This window comes from Phyllostomus hastatus, unplaced genomic scaffold (assembly GCF_019186645.2).
Source record: "Phyllostomus hastatus isolate PE091 unplaced genomic scaffold, TTU_PhHast_1.1 phas_contig_86, whole genome shotgun sequence".
In the NCBI taxonomy this organism is placed as follows: Eukaryota; Metazoa; Chordata; class Mammalia; order Chiroptera; family Phyllostomidae; genus Phyllostomus; species Phyllostomus hastatus.
Window position 1 is genome coordinate 31,850,820 of NW_025333977.1, and position 19,645 is coordinate 31,870,464.

Consider the following 19,645-nt stretch of genomic DNA (forward strand, 5'->3'; position numbering starts at 1 on the left):
TTTGTAAAGCTGTGTGCTCCGTATAATCAAAGAGACATGGCTGAGATCTAACAGAGTAAGGGTCTCCTATCTGACAAGGCAGGGTAGCAATGTGACCACGAGGCAAATGACCTTCTCTCACTACAGAAAGAACTAGGTGATGTATGTTACTAGAAGGATTGTATGAAGGCCAAAATAACAACTTCAACAAAAGCTACTGTACTGATCATAGAAACTTTGTCTGCAGAGGTGTCTGTTAGGGAAAACTAAGGTGTTTCTCTCATTTAATTAGATAATTAATGTTTGAAACATGGAAAGCAAAACAATTAAAAAAAGAATTCTCAGTAAACATAACTAAATGATGGCATATATAATTTTTTGCAGGTAGCTCTTTAATGTTTATGGAATTAAATTTTTTCTTTCAAAAATTGATGCTCATTTATACTGATTGCTCAGATAATTCAGAATTTTTAACTAATGTCAAAACTATAGTGTTAACCATTCTAGTCTGCAGTTGCTTTAGGTTCAGGGTTTTTAGATCATTACAGTTTAAATTTTCTGATGAACTTTAAAAACTGCAGAGAATAAAAGCACATTTTGACAAAGCAGATTTGTAATGAATTTTTATGTTAATTCTTTCATAACCATTTGCCTTTTGGCCATACACATACGCTATGTATCTATACTCGTAACTTTAAATTTCTCATTGGATGAAATCATCAATATCTCTGGCCATCGAAATGATCTTGTTTACAGCAATACTTTGGTGAAAGAATTATTTATTTATGAGAGCATTCTCCTCAAATGTGTTCATCTTTTTATTTCTGCTTAGAATGGAACACTTAATTTAAAGGAAATATGAAGGCACTTCCTTTTGTAACAAGAAGGATATTGCTAGATGCTTCCTTCATCAGACTTAACATGCTGAGAAGAATACTTGTAAATACAGTAAAAGGCTTCCAACCTTCTAAAAAGGAAGGTAAAACTTTGGTGCTCCAATGCAAGGCTGTCTTAAAAACCACAAACAAAGGGATAATAGACTGTCAGCCTGGATGGTCACTCGAGCAGAAAAGATGGCTGTACACAGTGTTATTGTTAAAAACATTTTACCTCTTGGTTGGTTTGCATCTTGTTTTTCATATTAATTTTATACCAAAATGTTAAATAATTATATTATTTGAATTTTGCTTATATGTCAAAATAATTTGTGTTTTTTTAATAAATCTGTGATTTACAATAAACAGCTTGAAAATTGTCAGCAGATGTGTATTTTCATAAGAGCTTTTAAACTCCTGTGTGAACAGCATTTGTTCATATATCATAAGCTTGTTCTGTTTAAGATCAGAGAGGCCTCTAGGACACAGTCGTAATCCTGCTGCGTGCGGACATGCTGTGTCCAGGGTAGAAGATGTGCATGTCCTCTGCCTCGTGGAGCCACCTAAAATGCCTCTTTGGTTTGTGAAATGACTTATGTCGGAATGCCTAAGTGAGGGAATGCTCCTAATAGACTATTTAGGAGGGGAGAACGTAACCTGTAGCCACAGTGCCTTAAGACGCTATTTGAAAAGGTCATACTTTCATTTGATGTCATGAACTGTCTGAAAATAGATTCAAATTTAGCCCTAGTCTCACAATGTCAGGAACGTTTTCAGGTCCTCCTTCTGGATGGCTGGTGCTTCGGTGTATTTGTACGTAGTGATTTCTCATCTGCTTCTCACCTGATTCATGCCTGTTTCTTGGAATAGTATATGCTGTGATTGAATCTGTACATTTTTTAAGACTTGGAAGCACCTGAATTATTTGGTTATAGTAGAACTTTTTATTTGCAAGGCATGGATGGGGTGTTTGTAGCTGGAACTAAATGATGACCACCTGGACAAATTAATTAACTTGACCTCTATGTCGGACTGCAGGTGAACATCATAGCTGCAATGAAAATGAGACCAGAGAACTCCTGATATGCAGGGTTAGTCATTCTGCTGTAATAATGAGAGAAATGTTAGGTGTCTTCCTGACTTTCCTGCAGTCACTGCATGGCGTGGTGAAACAAGCCTCAATTCAAATTTCTTTATGATAATCCTTTGCTCCAGAACTCTAAGCTCCTTACTGCCTCCAGCATCAAATCAAATCTCTTCTACCTCATTTTCAAGGTCTTAGGTAATCTTCCTTTCCTTCTTCATTCCCTATAGCTTTATTTTTCCCATTGCCACTATTATCCATTACAAATCTCAGTCGTGACCATGCCTGTGAGTTTGTTTCCCTTGCCAAGAACACCATTTCCCCTATATCTGTTGACATCTTGGAAACCAGGTCCTAACTGTTCTGTTAAACATCTGCCCTCCCCCCAAAATAGCCATTATTATACACACTTACCACTTATGTTAATTTGTTACCTACTAATTGTTTCATGTGTGTTTTCCAACTGAAGTCGAGTCCTGAAGGTAGGGACTGTGTACAGTGCTACCACACAGTGCTTAAAAATTATTTTTTCACACGTAATAAAGTAACATTATTCTGGCTAGCCATCCAGATATGAAGATAAATTATTCAGAACCCTAAGAGTACATGGAAGCTATGTTCACATCCTCCCAGGACCAAACTGGACTTACAGCTAAATTATAGAACAATCATCCAAAATAGCCAACTGCAGATTAGCTGAAGAGAAAGAAGCCTTATAACCAAGGATTTACATAAGAAGCCACATCAAGATTGGTAGGAAGGGCAGAGATACAAAAAAGTTTGGCCCGCTCCCATGGGTGACAGCTGAGGTTTCAGAGGGATATCACAGCTGTGGGGGTGCGGGGGGGGGGCATTCCCCCTGAGAAGCGTGGAATCTAAACCCAAAGTTGGGCTCCCAGCCCAAAGCACCAGAACTGGGGAAGGTGCCCACATAACATCTGGATGTGAAAAGTAGTGGCATTTCTGTCAGCCAGGGAGAGACAGGAGTCTACTAGAGACACAGGCATCCTCTTAATGGTTCACAGCCATTCACCCTCAGCTGCACTGGAACGAGAGCATAACAAACTGGAATTGTGTGAGGAGAGTCAGGTTCGTGCTCTATGGTGAGAGCTGAAGGGTCAGCCTCCAGTATACCTGTGCTAAATCATTCTGTATCACAGATGCCATCTTTGTTGGGTGGAGCAGTCCCCTTTGTGCTGCATCAGCCTGTGGGAAAGCAATAGCCCACCCTCTGGACTCCCTCTTGCCGCATTGTGTGCAGTTTATGTCTGCTGAAGAGTACAGCTAGAAGCTCTTGCAGTGACTGCATCTAACAGGCAGCTGGCAGGCACAGGCAGGTGGAGGTGAGTCTCCAGGTGCTTTAGGACATTTTCTGTCCACCCCTCAGACTGGTGCTAATAAAGCTGGCCTTGGTGTGCAGCTTGGTCCTTTCTGTACACACCCAGGCCTAGCAGTGGCAGCCTCAAACTGGACTGCTGATAGCTCCAAACAGGTTACCCAGGGCCAGTCATGGGTAGTGTTTGACATTGATCTACACCAGAGTCCCTCTAAAGAAGCCCCAGAATAAGCACATCCAGTGGGCAGCTTCAGACAACAACAGAGCAGGATCCAATAAGCTTCAGAAATGACACATCCAAAGAAAGATCTTGGCGGGCACCAAGCCCTGCTGGGGCTAATTCCAATGCATGTGCTCAGCATCCACACAGCAACTTGCACACTGTAGTCAGGGTTGAGCCTCAAGTAAGCCAGCCTGAGGGTTGGTCCCACACACAAATGGGCCAATAGCAATCCAGACTCAATTACAACAGGAGGGCTCACATAACACACACAAGGGACATTACCAGAGCACCAGCAAGGATGATGAGGGAGACTGCCCCACGGAACCCCACAGGACATCTACTACATAAGTCCACCCTACCAAGATGGGGAGTCATAGCAGATCTCCCTGTTACATAGCAACGAACACAAAGAGGCGGCCTAAACAGAAAGCAAAGAAAGAGTTACCAAATGAAAAAGAAAAGAGGAAAATACATTAGAAAAAGAGCTAAATGAAATAGAGGAAGGCTATTTATCAGGTATAGAGTTCAAAGTAATAATTATAAGGATGCTCAGCAATATGAAAAGGGACATAGAAGCCATAAAAAAGGAATAGTTAGAAATGGAAAATACAGTATCTGAAAAGAATACATGAAGGAATAAACAATAGGTTGGATTAAGCAGAGGATTGAATCAGTGATTTGGGAGACAAGGTAGAAAGAAACACCCAATCAGAGCAGCAAAAAAGAAAAACGGATTTAAAAAAGTAAGAATAGTTTGAGGGAACTTTGGGACGACAGGAAGCACAACAATATCAGCATCATAGGGGTACCAGAAGAGGAGAGAGAAACAAGGATCAAGGACTTATTTGAAGAAATAATGACCCAAACTTCCCTATACTGGTAAAGGAAAAAGACACACAAGTCCAGGATGTGCAGAAAATCCTAAACAAAATGAAGCCAAGGACACCCACACCTAGACACATTATAATTAAAATGTCAAAGATTAAGGACAAAGAATCTTAAAAACCGTAAGAGAAAGACAGTGCCCTACATGGGAGGTCTCACAAGACTGTCAGCTGATATCTCAACAAAAAACAGTTCAGGCCAGAGGGACTGGCATGAAATATTCAAAGTGATGAAAAGCAAGGACCTACAACCAATACCCCTTTACCCACTAGGGCTATCATTTAAAATTGACGAAGAACTAAAGAGCTTCCTAGATATGAAAAAGGTAGTTTCTTACCAACAAACAAGTATTATAAGAAATGTTGAAGGGTCAAGAAGAAGGAGAAGAAAAAAAAACAGAGGGACATAGTTAGAAGAATAAAATGGCATTAAATACATACCTATCAATAATCATTTTAAATGTAAATGGTTTAAATGCTCTAATCAAAAGCCAAATGGTGGTTGAATGGGTAAGAAAACAAGAGCCATATATGTGCTGTCTACAAAAGACTCAGCTCAGAATGAAAGACACACACAAACTAAAGTAAAGAGATGAAAAAATATATTTCATATAAGTAGAAAGAAGGAAAAAGCTGGGGTAGCAATACTTACATATGACTAAACAGACTTTAAAACAAAGGGTCTGTTAAGAGATAAAGAAGGACACTACGTAATAAAAAGGGAGCATTCCAGTAAGAGGATATAACCCTTGTAACCATTTATGAATCCAGCATAGGAGCACCTAAATATGTAAAGCAAATCTTGATGGACATGAAGAGGCTGACAGAAATACAGTCATAGTAGGCGCTTTAACACCTTTTTGAAATCAAAGGATAGGTCTTCCAGACAGAAAATCAGCAAGGAAAGGGTGGCCTTAAATGACACATGGGATCAGATGGATTTAATTGATATCTTCAGAGCATTTCACTCCAAAGCTGCAAAATATACAATCTTTTCAAGTGCACATGGAACATTTTCTAGGATAGACCACATGTTAGGACACAAAACAATTCTCAATAAATTTAAGAAAATTGATATCATATCAACCATCTTCTCTAACCACAGAAATATGAAACTCAAAATCAACCACAAGAAAAAAAGTAAAAAACACAAAAGACATGGAGGCTACATCATATGTTACTAAACAATGAATGGGTTAACAACTAGAGCAAGGAAGAAATCGAAAGATACATAAAAACAAATGAAAATGAGAACACAACAACCGAAAATCTTTAGGACATGGGGAAAGCAGTCCTAGGAGAAATTCATAGCATTACTCACCTACCTCAAGAAACAAGAAAAATATCAAATAAACAACCTAAACTTGCACATAAAGGAACTTGAAAAAGAACAAGAAACAAAGTGCACAGTGAGTAGAAGGAAGAATATAATAAAGATTAGAACACAAATCAATGAAATAGAATCTAAAAAACAATACAAAAGATTGATAAAACCAAGAGTGAAAAGATAAACAAGATTGACAAACCTTTAAGTAGACTCATCAAGAAAAAAAGAGAGAGGACCTAAATAAATAAAATCAGAGAAGAAAGGGGAGAAGAAAATATTATATACAACAATATGCAAAAAAAAGAGAACAATCTTAGATGAACTGGATAAATTCCTAGAAACATACAATTTTCCAAAACCGAATCAGGAAGAATCAGAGAATCTGAATAGACAGGTTACAGCTAGTGAAACTGAAGCAGTAATAAAAAAACTTCCTACAAACAAAAGTCCTAGGCAGGTGGCCTTAACAGGTGAATGTTAGCAAACATTCAAAGAAGAAATAACATTTATCCTTCTCAAACTATGCCAAAAGTTTCAGGAAGACAGAAGATTTCCAAGCTTTTTTTGTCATGGACAATAGTGTGGTGATCGACAGAGGGAGGGGTTCGGCATAGTGGAGGTGGGATTATGGGAGATCAGTGTTGAGCTCTAGAGACTGGGCTTGGGGTGGTGAACACACAATACAGTGTACAGATGATGTGTCGTGGAACTGTGCACCTGAAATCTGTATAATTTTCTTACCCAGTGTCACCCCAATAAATTCAATAAAAAGGAAAAAACAGCCCTAATGGGCACCATCTAATATAATATTTTACCTATATTACTTGAAAGTTTATAATTTATTTGAGAAAATCTGAATGCTTACCATATGCCATGCATATTGTATTTACCAACTCTAACCTCGAATTATTTGTATTATGCATTAAAACTCAAATATTTAAAATCAAAAGTGAATAAAGAAATATAAACTGTTTCAGCAAAGATTAGTGATTTTAAGGTATTCAAAGCTGGTGGTAGAACAAAAACAGTAGTCTTATAAAGTCTATTATTAGCATAGGTAGCTAGATATTAATAAAGAAAGGAAGGAAGCAATGTTAAGCATAGTCAACTAAGGAGCATATCCTGCTTAACCAGAGAGCTACAGCTTCACACACTCCAGGGGAATAGCAGCATTGCCCACCAAGAGGATGAACACCTCTCTTCTCCCCTATGTAGGCAACAGCCCGCCACATTGTCGGAGGGGTGGTCGGGTTGTCGGGTGGTCGTGTTACCGAGGTGTTGGCAGTCAGGGGTCGTGAGCACATGCGCACTGCTAGTCAGTGGCCCCCGGGGAGGTGCCTCTATGAGGCTCGCAGAGCAGGAACTAAAACGGCAATCATAGAGGCCTGCCTGTCTAGCTTGAGAAAAGGATTGAACCGGATAAAAGAAAGAGAACCTTGAATGAAGATCTGGGAAAACAGATTGGTTAGTGGGTAAGGCCAGTGAGCCCATGAAAGCTTGGGGAGTTGATTGGTTAGTTTAAAGAAGTGCCTGGTCCTTCCCAAGCCCAAGATGATATAACCTGAGCGTAAAGAAAACAAAGGCCCTTCTTCCTCTCTCTCCCCTCCCCCCACCCTCCCGCACCCCCCATAACGCGTGTTCCTCCCATTCATTGGTTCCCGAATCCTGCGTCTCGGGCTGGGAACAGACTAAGCTAGCAGGATTGGGACAGGGATGTGGACTGAATCAATGGCACAAAGTATGTGCACACTGGTCCTGTTTCTGGGCCTGATGAAGGCAAGATTGGACTTCTTTCAGAGCATGACAGGCATAGATAAGATTTGGGAACCCCGGGGCAGCCTTCTATTTTCACCTAAATAAATCTTAACCACCAGACCTCATGTTCCCTTGTGGGTTGGGCAAAGTGCTTTTCTGGCAACACCACGAGGACCCCACTTCCACCGGCAACACCATCTTTGCCTTAGTCCACTAGCTACTTTTGCCTTTTCTCGACATTCTTTTGCAAGAATCATAAAGGTATTTTTGTTTCATTAAATACCGTAACTTTTCCTTTGTATCTCTCATTAGAAATATGATTTAATGATCTGTGAATTCATGTAATAATTCACCAACTAACTTAAAGGACCATTTAACCAAGACTTTTATGATGATAAGACTAGTAAAAGACTTGTAATTCCAAAAGTAAAATTACAATGATAAAAATAGGTTGGGTTGCAGTAACAGAAAAGTCCCAAAAGATAAACCAGCAACTCGAGAAAAACAACAGAACACCTTGCCAAGCACTGCTTTTCAGAGACAACCCAACTAAACACACTTTCAGATATGCTGCATTTGGCCATTTATGATAGCTCAAAGACACATTACACTCAATAAGGGTCTACATGCTTCTTGACACCTTAAAGTGAAAGACTATAAAGTAGTGTAATTAAAGTGACATTGGCTTTCATGAAGGAGCAAGTTCCTGAAGGTGTTTTTATTCATTGATGGAACAGGCATTTTTTTAGAGGCCTGCAAAGAGCTGAGCATGATAGACCCCGGGGTTAAAATGACTCCTACGTCAGTAAGTCAAACGGTGTGAGTGTGAATGATGTGATGGGGGTTCTAAATATGGAGCAGTTTTATTTTAAATGAGTTTTTCTCTTCTGCTTTTGGTCTTTACCACTGAACTGCAGGGCATTCACATGCATTGTAAACACCTTCCTGTAGGCCGAAAATAGTATTAAATTTGTATGAACTGGGTCTTCTGGGAACCTATTGCCTTTAAATGCTTTTAAACCAACAATTCAATTAACATCAACAATAGTTTACATTTTCTTTTTTCTTGATAATTCATTTTTTTAAACACTGGGTGTCTTTGGAAACTTGGTTTATAAGAGGTCATTTTCAGTTCTTGCTTGTTGCCTTTACGAGATCCATGAGTTTTGTTCTCAGGTATATAAATGAACATTGAGTATATATAATAAATATGTGATTTTATCTGGGCAAGACAGGTGATGAGATTTAAAGCAAAGGATACTCTAAACCCCCGCCCCCCGCCACCACAAGGAGTTAAAATGAGTTCTGCAAAGGAATCTGCAACCTCACCTGCTGGGGGAAAGATTTTCAGGACAGTCGAGCTGCTCCAGCACAGGCTTCTCCCCATCGTGACTGCCTTCAAGTATTTCTTCATTCTGAAGTGAAAGAAATTGTGGTAAGACAGCCTATTTTATTTGTGCGGGGGGCTCTAAATCTATCTTCTTTCCCCAAAATTTCTTTGTTTGGTATTGTTTGTTTGTTTGTTTGTTTGTTTTTAATTTTCCAGTTGAGCTGCAGTTATCCAATTTCTCAATTTTTTTCCTCCCTGGGTTTTCCCCAACCACTCTGTGGATCTGTTACTGCTGGCCCTCCCAGCTTCCTTTAGGAGCAGCAAAAAATGGGTATTCTCTTTGCCTAATGATGGACTATTAACATTGTTCTCCTCCCTCTTTCCTGATGATTCACAAGAGAGATTCAGAATGTGAGCTAAAAGATAAAGAGATCATTTGACAAAATATCCACTTTTTTTTTCCTCTTCAGCGTAGAAATCGAGGTCTGGAGAAGTTGCTTCCTGCCTGAGGCTAGAGGCAGAGATGACGTAAGTCTGGTGTCTGCTTTCACAGGCTTATCATCCTCTGTCTGTTGTGTCACAATACTTCCTAGAGCAGCTGGTTCCTTAGGAAGTGCAAAGTGGCCACCAGTTCAGGCTCGGAGCCAGCTGGTGGTCTGAAGCCCTGGTCCGGGACATGCCAGCTCTGAGACCTTGACCATGCTCCCTGATCCTCTCTGCCTTGATTTCCTCCCTTTGAACATGGACCCCTTGCCACTCTCTACTACAGTGGCTCTTTTTCAGAACAATACTAGAGAGTTAATTCTCAAAAGGAGGCAAGACACCTTCTCAGTTTGCTCTCAAGAAAATATCATTTTAACAAGAAAGTGAATTTGTATAACATTGATAGCAAAAAGAGTATGATAAAAGTATTAAAATAATGAACAAGTAGATAACTAGCCAGGATTTGAGTTCTTCCAGCTTTCCAGGTTCTGTTTAAATGAGTTATTTTACATTCTCACAAAAGGGAGGATAGATTTAGAAAGGGCCCTCTTGCAAAAGTATTATTAAGGAAAATTGAATAAATAAACATAAAGATCTTGTAAATTAGAGCTGGAAGTTGAAGAATGAGCTTTCCCCAGACTGCGGAGCTGATGGGAAAGTCTTGCAAAACAGGTGAGAATGGGATGCTTCTCTGTCTATTGACAGCATGAGAAGACAGTCCTCTCCCAAAAGCAGTCAAGGTGAAGTTTCTTTATTATCCATAATGCCAGCCACAGGGATAGCAATTAAAAAAATGTTCATTGGCCAAAAGAAAATCATGGTTCTTCTTGTCCTTTTCATAGATGTCTTCCTGAATCTGGTATCATTTCCAGAATGCAAGCTAACAGATAAAAGAGTATTTGGGACACTAACTTTGCTAATTCAGCTCTAAAATACAAGGGGAATCTTACATTCCAACATTCCAAGTTTATTTTTTTCTTTTAAAATAAGATATCATTTCAGAATCTGAATTTTTAGTTACCTCTATTACATATATTTGAGCAGAGACATTATATAATATGTATATTTCATATGTATATGAAATATATGTGTGTATATATGTATATATAAAATTTCATTCTCACTTGGGGACATGTTTCCGTTGATTTTGAGAGAGAGAGAGAAACATTGATGTGAGAGAGAAACATTGGTGCATCCTGTATGCACCAACCAGAGATCAAACCCTCAACTTAGGCATGTGCCCTGATCAGGAATTGAACCAGCAACCTTTTGGTGCATGGAATGATGCTCTAACCAATGGAGCCACACGGCCAGGGATAGAATATCTTTTTTATTTGAGTTAATATGCAGAAGTAAATGCCAGTCCCTGGATTCCAACCAATCTAGTTATTTTCACCACACTACAAAGACAGCTCTTTGTTCACATGTTCTAGATAATGTTGAACCAATTACTACAGCAGTTAATGTTACAGTGCATCCTTTTCCAGTTCCTCCTCTGTGACATTATTGTCCCCTAAGCCCCCGTGGACTTTGAACCCCAGTCTTATCCATCTTTGGATTCTAAATACAGGGTCATACAGATTAGCCACTGTTATTAACGAGACTCCCTCTCACTGTGGAACTTGCTACTGCTGACAAAGTGAGTTGTGCTCTTTCCAGCTCTATTGATCTCTTGTCACTGTGGTGGATTGTAGAAGCTCTTATTTCATGACAACCTAGTGACGGAAAAATAATGATGACTCAAGGTGCAGGTGTGGACTTTGTCATCTTTTACACTGAACGATGACACTCCTCTAACTCACAGACTTTGTCATGCGTGGGATGCCCTCCTGGACTTCCTGAAGTGCCTGGGCACGGACTGGTTGTGGCAACCTATGTTCCTGTGGCCACACATCAGACAGTTGCTGTCAGGGTAGGGGGGCGTCCTCTGCCAATCATTTGATGGATTGTACCACAGGTGTGACCGAGACGCCGCGGGAAGAATCCACGGCAGACCCGAGGGCTGCTTTAATAACAACCTGCAGTGAAGTGGTTAATTACAGGCATACCTCGGAGATATTGCAGGTTTGGTTCCAGACCACAGCAATACAGCAAGTATCACAATAAAGCAAGTCACAGCCTTTTTGCTGGTGAAGTGTCTTGCCTTCAAACTTTTTAAAAAAAACAGAACATCTGTGAAGCACAATAAAATGAAGTGTGTCTATGTAAGGTTTTGCTAAGGTTTACTCAGGTTAGTTGTGTTTTAGTGTAATGGCTTTCAAATACCCACAGGAAAAACATTTACATTATAACACACACACATACATTTAGTGGTTTATAATAAAAAATATGTATATTGTACTTTGTTTTTGCCCCATTTCTGCCACAGAGCTCCTAAAACCCTTGGAATTTCCTAAGTCACAGGTGGCAAACACAAGGCCCGAGGCCAGATCCGGCCCTCCACCTTGTTGTATCAGCCCGGCACCTTGTTTCTACCCAGCGACAGCACTGAGCTCCTTGCCCCTAGTTAAGGAGAAGTTACAAGTGTACAGTCCTAAAATTACACTTGGCCCTTTGAAGGTAACTGCCTCCCTCCCCTTCTCCCTAAAAATGAATAAATAAATAAATACATAATATTTTTTAAAAAACTGCGGTTGCTGAACCTAGTTCGGGTCTCACTCCTCTGGTCTAACACCAGTTGCCGATTCACCATCAACACTAGGAAAGCAATTTCACTTCCAACTCTTTTAAAGTGATGGTATCTGATAATTTAAGATGAAAGTATTATTCATTATATTATGATACATCTTTAAAGGGAAAGCAATCGGACCTCACTTTGAGGAAAGGTGAGGCACGTGAGGGGCTGAACCATTTACAGGGTGAAGGAGCGACCACTGTGAGAAGGGCTGAAGGTTAAGCGTTACTGGCACTGTGAATGATGAAACCCTGAGAAAATAAATGAAGTGGTACGACAAGGAAGAATCCCTGAGAAGTTACAGAATGGTTGGGTGCAGGCGAGGATAGTGGGAAGAAAGGAAGGCCAACCTCTCCGTAGGACGGTCCCCTAGGGCCTGAGCCCGGGTGGCGGGGGGGATGGGGGGCTGGTCCTCAGAGACACAGTCCAGACCCCAAAGCATCAGCCTGGGGAGGCTGGTCTGCCTTGCCCTCTCTACTGCTGGGGCTGCTGGGGCAAAGGTCCCTTATTTATTTATTTATTTTTGAGATTTTGTGGGTTCCGATGTGAAGATAAGAACTTCTGAAAAGCAAGAACCACTTCGAGAATCTCTCCTGGAAGCAGGCCCCGGGATGGAACACTGGCTGGTCTGCCCTTGGCTTCATCTCACTCGCTGGCCCTTTCCGGCGCCTGCTCTTCACGGAGGCGCCTGAAGAGGCCGCCGCCTGGATTCCTTTGGACTATAAGGCAGCCTCTTTTTATGTACGTGTGTATGTATCGGCAGCCCCTTTTAAAAGCGGCAGGCGCACATTTGGAGGGTAAAGGGGCTGCCAGGCACTTATTCTCCACCCACTGCTGTGAGCCAGCTCATTCAGCTTCTCTCCTGCCTCCAGCCTAGACCAGCTGCACCGGGTGGGGGACTTGGAAAAGGAAAAGAGAGGAGAGGAATGCTTTAGAACATTCTGTTGACCGAAGCCCTTTAGGAGACAGGCCTGAGTGGTTCTGAGGCTTTGCGGAAATGGGAAGTGATCAGAGAAAGATAGGGGAATGCGTCCTACATGCAAACTTTTACTGCTTCAAAATTTCCCCAGGGTCTCTTTGACCTACAATTTAGAGTTTCCCAGCTAGCGTTATTGGTAATTAGTATAATGTGTTTTTTTAACCAGTTAAACGGTTTTTTATAGGCTGGATGAATATTCTAAACACTATAATTTTTGGTTTTGGGGAAAATAACTTCTTAAAAAACTACAAACATTGCAACATTGTTTCAACAAAGATTCGAAAGCTTGTAGTTCTGAATAAGTTCTCAAAAGTGAGGAACACATCACAAGATACCTTTCTCTCACTCCCAAACCAAGAAATGTGAAGGAAATAATTGTAGTAGAACATTAAAAGAAGTTCCCCATACATTGTGAATTTTCTCAGGCTGTTTGATTTCATGTGATTTTAACCTCAACGCATATCACTGTAACCTAGTTTTGACATGTCTGTAAATTTAAACACTTGAACAAAATCACAAATTTGAAAAGTGCTTTACCAGACTAATCTTCTGTCCCTAATGTAATTCACGAAGAATTTCCACATAACCTCAATGCCAGTGGGCTGGCGCTCACTCCTGTGGGGAGGCGCACAGCCTCTGGGCAGAGTTAGCTCCACTATCAGAAAGAGAGGGTGCTGGTTGCTGTCACAGATCTATAAAACTCAACAAACACTAGACCCGGCCTCGCTTTCTACAGTTCTTCCTGAGTGCTCCATGTTGGCCAACAAATTCATCCGATGAGGAATCCAAGATGAAAACCTCCAAGATATTTTCAAGACCTTCCTTTCCTTTCTGATTAAATCTCTCCCCTTTTCTCCTCTGCCTCGATCTACTTCGTTCATCAAACTTTGTCTGGCAGTCTAGTATATTCCAGGCACTTGGGAGAGTATCTGAATTAATGGGTATGAACCCTGCCCATCTCCATTTTCGACACTGCCATTAGTAGGTTCTTGACACTCACCTAGACTGTGACAATGGTGGGCAGCTCGTCAGTCTGCCTACCTCCACCTAATCTGCTCTTCACTGTCTTCCCAGAGCTATCTTTCTAGTACACAGGCGCCCTCCCCGGCAACAACTGGCAGCCAACGCCTTCAGCAGCAGCCTGTCTTTGGTGGATTTTCCTTCCTAGCTTCCGGAAACCACTCCCAGAAGAGCCTGTGCTCCTTTGGGCATCTGAGGCTTTACGTCCTTCCCCTTCCTGGAAGGAATGTCCTCCTTTGTCTTATCCACTTCTCACAGCTATATTTATTCTTTAAGGTTAAGTTCAAATGTCACCTCCTGAAAGCTTTACAAATATAGTAGCTATGCACTGCCCTTGAATGTGTTACACTGCTTTTTCCTGAGGTATGACATTTTGCTTTATAATATAATTTTTGGAAATATGTTGTTTCCCCCATGAAACGTGTAAGTTTCCTGAGTTTAGGCCTCATGTTAGAGTTATTTCCATATGACCCAGAGCACTGCTCTGTTATATAGTAAACTGAGCCGAATAAGCTACCTAAAATGGGCCTATGAAATATTTCAGTCACGTCAACTTTTTACTGGTCAAAGAGCAAATTCAACAGTGGTCTTACTATTATTTTCTCTTTTTAGCTCCCACAGTAAAAACACATTCTCATAGATTAATATAATCACACCCTCATGCCTCTGAATTTTGGATTCTCTCTTAGCTTAAGAGATTCGTATCCACCTTAATGAGTTCACCTTTATCCCGAGTCCTCATGGCCAATGAATACAGCTTCTAGGCCGATGTGACTGAAATGTCCTACCTGCATTCTTGCCACCAAACATGCAAGTTAAAAGTTCCGGGTTCCTGGACCCTGCCCCAGACCTTCTGAATCAGAATCTCTGATGATGGGGTCTGAGAGTCTGCCTTCTCAGTAACCTTCTCAGGGCTGCAGACCTAGGAAAGTTTGAAAAACTTCATTCTAGAAATTCTTCAGAGAGCCGGCCTCAAGAATTTGGTGGATTCTCTGAATCTCTTATTAGCTCTAGGAATGACTAGACTTCAAACATCATAGGAGGCCAACACAGCAATGTACTTAAGTTCATACTGTTCTGCTCTTGAGAACTGGGAAGGTAAATGAAAGCTGGTGGAATTCAAAGGAATGAGAAGGCAGGGAAGGCACCTGGCCCTAATCTGTTGTTGTCTGGCCAAGAAGTACACAGATGAGATTAGGAAAAGCTACTCAATTTAAGACCTGAATCTGACCTTCCTTCAGCTCCTTTTTGATGCAGACACCGGCCCGCAGTGTCCGAGTCATTACGGATGAAATGAGACATTCACACGGACTACCGGGTCTGGTGGGGGAAAAGGGACGGCATGGCTTTTCTCTCAAGGGGAGCAAAAGCCGCAGCCTCCACTATGACAGGCCTTTATTTCTATCTCTCGGCACATTACATTGTGGTCCTCATTTACTATACACCAGTTCGCTTTAGGTGCATAGTAAAATTTTACAGAAAACAAAAGAACCAATGCTGCTAATCACATCACAGAAGAGGGATATTTGCAAATGAAAAGGCAAAAGTGGTTGAACCAGTTACACTCATCCTTGGAAGGTTTAGCATGGATTTTAGGAAGTTGCTTTGCAGTAAATGTCCTCAATTCAGGGTGAGGGAGTTTTAGCAAAAAGCAAGACTCATAGCAGCCTAGGCATATTGCAGGCCTGATTCCCCATGGGAGAACCTATCCGTGGGCGTGGGTCCTTTGCATCTCCCAGTGGGAGCTGGGCCCACACCATGCAGAGCAGCCTCCTACACCTTTTCATCATTTACACAGAACATTCTATCTATAAACACTGGACTACCTGAGAGACTAAAATTACTGAGAATCTGCTCAGTGTCAGATTCTGGGTACCACAGTACCACACTGGGTACTTCCCATACACTTCTCCTTTAAGAAACCACCTGTGAGCTCATGTTTTAAAATCCCATTTTGCAGAAGAGAAAATTTAGGAGAGATTAAGCCAACAGCTAGATCAGTAGATCAAGTAAGTAATCAGATAGATGGGTTAAGTTAGATAAGTAAACTGCTGTTAAGTAAATGGCTACTTTCAAATCCCAGTGTCACCGTTTACTAGTTGTATGGCCCTTGGGGAAACTCACTTCACTTCTCAGAGGCTCACCAGTGTCAGGGATAAAACAAGGGGCACTCCTCATCTTCCTCACGCTTTCGATAAATTCAGGTCCCTGCAGCACCCAGCACAATGCCTGGCCCTCGGTCAGTGCTGTGGCAACCATTCCTTCACCTCTCTGCTCCCTTCCAACCTGACTTTTTTTGTTTCTGTAAATTTTTATGAAGGAGCCTGCTTGCTCACAGCCGGTAGCTCTTCCTTCATCCTGAGGGTTCGTTCAGGAAAAAGGAATTCTCATCAGCCCCTGGCTCCTTTCCAGCTCCGCAGAGGCTGTGATGCGAGCAGCCCCCGTGAGTCATGCTCTCAGCTTCCAGCTGGGAACAGGAAGGGCAGGAAGTACCTAGCACCACTGCCAGCAACCAGAGCGAGTCTCCCTTCCCACCGCTGGGCTTCCCCAGACCGGTCAGCCCGCCCAGGCAGGGCCCCAGAGTCTTGGCCACATTGTCACATTTCGTCTGCTAAGTCCCACACAACGAGGATCACTCTGTGGGGATATGGAACACATTTGATGGAAATGAGTTCTCTGACGATGATAAAAACCTATCTTGATTTCTGTTGCAGGTAGTAAGTGGTTTTCCTTCATAGCTTTTCTTTTTTCTCTGAGCATTTAGTCTGGGGGACAAGGAGAGGCGTTTATCACAATGTTAGGATTCGCTCTCATGGACCGTTTGTAGTTTCATTTCATCTTTGAGTTCCAGGCCAAAAGCCAAAAAGATGACAGAATTATCAGCTGGAGTCTGAGGCGTGTTCTCTCTGCCTTGGGCAGTGGCCACATCACACAAGCAGCAATGACTGTTCTTCATGTTAGTCAACTTCCTTGTCTCCCTCTTAATAACCTACGAGTTAGACAGGATGACAGTCTCCCAGTCTGGGCCAGTCTTACAAAATGCTGTTCTTGCTAAACGCTAAAACGTAGCACAGTATTTTGCAGACCAGCTATAAACAGGATGAGCCTGACAAGAACTCAACCAGGTAAGTGTAGCCAAGTGCAAAGAAGAAATCAACACATAATTGACTGAATAGTGTATATAAGCAATGGCCAAACCACCCTTCACGGGAGACAGAGCTTTGCATATGAATCCCCCGTCTACTTGCTACAAGTACATAACACTACCTTGTAACAACCACTTTTTTGTTCTTGAATGGAGCACCCCAGCTGGTGAGCCCCTTTTGAGTTCATTGACAAACTGGCAGCTCAGATTGAACTCTCCTGAGTAACTTCTTCCAGGCCTGGTGTGGGCGCTTGGTGAAACAGTCAGCAGCGGCGGCAGCTCACCAAGGGCTCGCCCGCTGTGTCTCCACCGGATGGACGATTTGTTCTATAGGAGACTCCCATTTGGTGCTGACCACTGGAATGGCTACCTGGCCAGCCTCGACAGGAAAGCAGAGTGGCCACCTGAACCTATTTTGTTCAGCACTTTGGAAGGGAGTGGGCAGGTCAGCCCCTGTGGTCACTTTAATTAGTGGTCACTTTAATTAGTGTTTCTATTCCCGTTTTGGGCCTAGGATTTTCGGAAAGGTAGTTTCAGCTCTGGAGGTGTTTGTTTCTGGTTGGTCAGGCAGGAACTGTCTCCAGGATGCTGGATTCAGGGTGCAACCTAGGTCTCACTCTGGAGAGCTGAGGAATGCCTGCAGGACAAAACCGGACGTGTCTGTTGATGGTCCCTGGTCTGGTTGTCTAACTTTGGTCTTCTTTGTGCATTTGCCTTGTTCGTCTTACGTGTACATGTGAAACTCAGATTCACCCCTGAATGCAGCTCCTTGAGGTACATCCTTCAGAACCGGATAAAAAGAACTCTGTTTATTTGACTTAAAGAAATTAAACGCTTGTATAAATTAGGAAATATAACAAATGTGTCAATGGTAGGACACTGCCTGTCCTGTCCAAGGCAGCCTTGCTCCAGGCTGGGAGTCCATGGTGGGTCTGGGAGGCACTGATTTCTAAATGCAGCTTCTTTGCTTCCTTGGGTTTCAGCCCTTACTGACCACACATACGTAAGCTTCTCCCCCGCAACTCCCGCCTCGCATCCATCCAAGGAGTGCACTTTCTGTGCACCCGCAGCTGGAATGGAAGCCGTGACGGGAAACTGGGAGGGCACCCAGCAGTTTCCTCAGCAACAAGCAGGTGCCCATCAGACGGGTTGTGCCACCTTCGCTGAGGGGGACTAGCAAGGGAGCACATGGCTTGCAGTGGAGGTGCTCTGGGACGAGCAAGACTGAGTGGCAAAGCTCTGGCTGTGGGACTTGGGGGCCAGCCTTTGGCTAACAGTGTAAAAATACATGCTTGGAGCTACAAGGAAAGAATTACTGGTTTTCTCTGTGAGCTGTTTGAGTAAGACTCCCACAGCTTCTCTTCCCCTGAGGGATAAGGAAAAAGTTACATGCCACAGCTCTTCAAAGCGTCTCATCGACAGAAATGTTCTATTAGCAGGTGTGATTTCAGAAATTTTACCAGAGGTGTGGTAACAGAGGCCAAATATTCTAGGAATATTGACAACTAAATAAATCTAAGATTGTCTGATTAGGGTGGTGCCAGAAAAGGAGAGAAAAGTCTGCTATAATTTAAAAATGTAGTTCGAGTCGCTTCACTGGACTTGCAAAGTGAAACAGGTAGAATCAACCACATGCATGTATTTTGAGTAGCAGAAGCCAAAAGGGTGGGCTTCCTAGTCACATGATATGGGAAGAAGGTGGAAATGACACGGGGAACGACCTGTTTTCGTTAAGAGTTTAGAGTGGTCTTAAGTGATGTACTGGTTCCCTGCCCACTCATCTGCAAGGACCGTTTTGAGATCGCTGACTCTGGGCAGGGCACAGCCATGCACTCCCTTGCATCAGAGCCCCGTCAAGTCCACAAGATGCCTCAGACCTCAGCTTCTTTTTTGAGCAGCCGCCCAGTAGCTCCCCCTCACCTCCAGAGCTGTGTGTTAGCTGGGGGGTGGGACAGGTCGAGATGAGGGAGGTTGCTCTCCGTATCCACAGGCAAGACAGAGTGCTTCTAAGCTGTGTTCCTCTTTGGGGCATGGCCCCCGCTTGGCCTGGGCATGGGCCCCTATGGCTTTGGGAGCCTGCTGACTGGCAGTAGGATGGGCTGACGTGGGCACCTGCCCTGCTGTGGATGCAGCCAGGCAGAGCAGCCCAGTGTTTTGTCGCAGTCAGAGGCAGCCATGGAAGCTTAGGAACAGAACATCACTCTGCTGAGATGCGAGCTGGAAGGGAAACAGGTGCAGGGAGGCCGCACTGCCCAGAACCTTCCTTTTTGCAGATTGGGTCTGAATTGTGGCAGGTGAGCCAAGCTGTTAAACCAGGCATTCTGGCCCTGTCCTCTGCCTCCCATAATCCTTCCTGCCTGGGGCAGGCTGGGAAAGGCTTGGGGAAGCCTTCTGTAGGAGTCCGGAAGCCAGAGGGTGGAGCCAAGGCCTATGACAGCAGCAGGTGGTGACTGCTAGTGTGGGTCTCTGGCCAGAGAGAAGAGGGGAGGAGGCCCTCATGGCATCACTGATTCTCCTTACTTCTCCTTCCTGTTTCATTATAGCCTGGACC

At 42.8% G+C, this 19,645-nt stretch overlaps 1 protein-coding gene across 3 annotated transcripts in view; it reads right to left on the minus strand.

The window, feature by feature from the left end:
• Nucleotides 1-19,645, minus strand: part of MCF2L2 (MCF.2 cell line derived transforming sequence-like 2) — a 212,679-nt gene that overhangs the window by 90,176 nt on the left and 102,858 nt on the right. For all 3 annotated transcript variants that reach the window (XM_045850840.1, XM_045850839.1, XM_045850838.1), the window contains exon 15: nucleotides 8,793-8,878. In XM_045850840.1, the coding sequence (XP_045706796.1) occupies nucleotides 8,793-8,878 (86 nt within the window). The remainder of the gene's footprint in view (nucleotides 1-8,792; nucleotides 8,879-19,645) is intronic.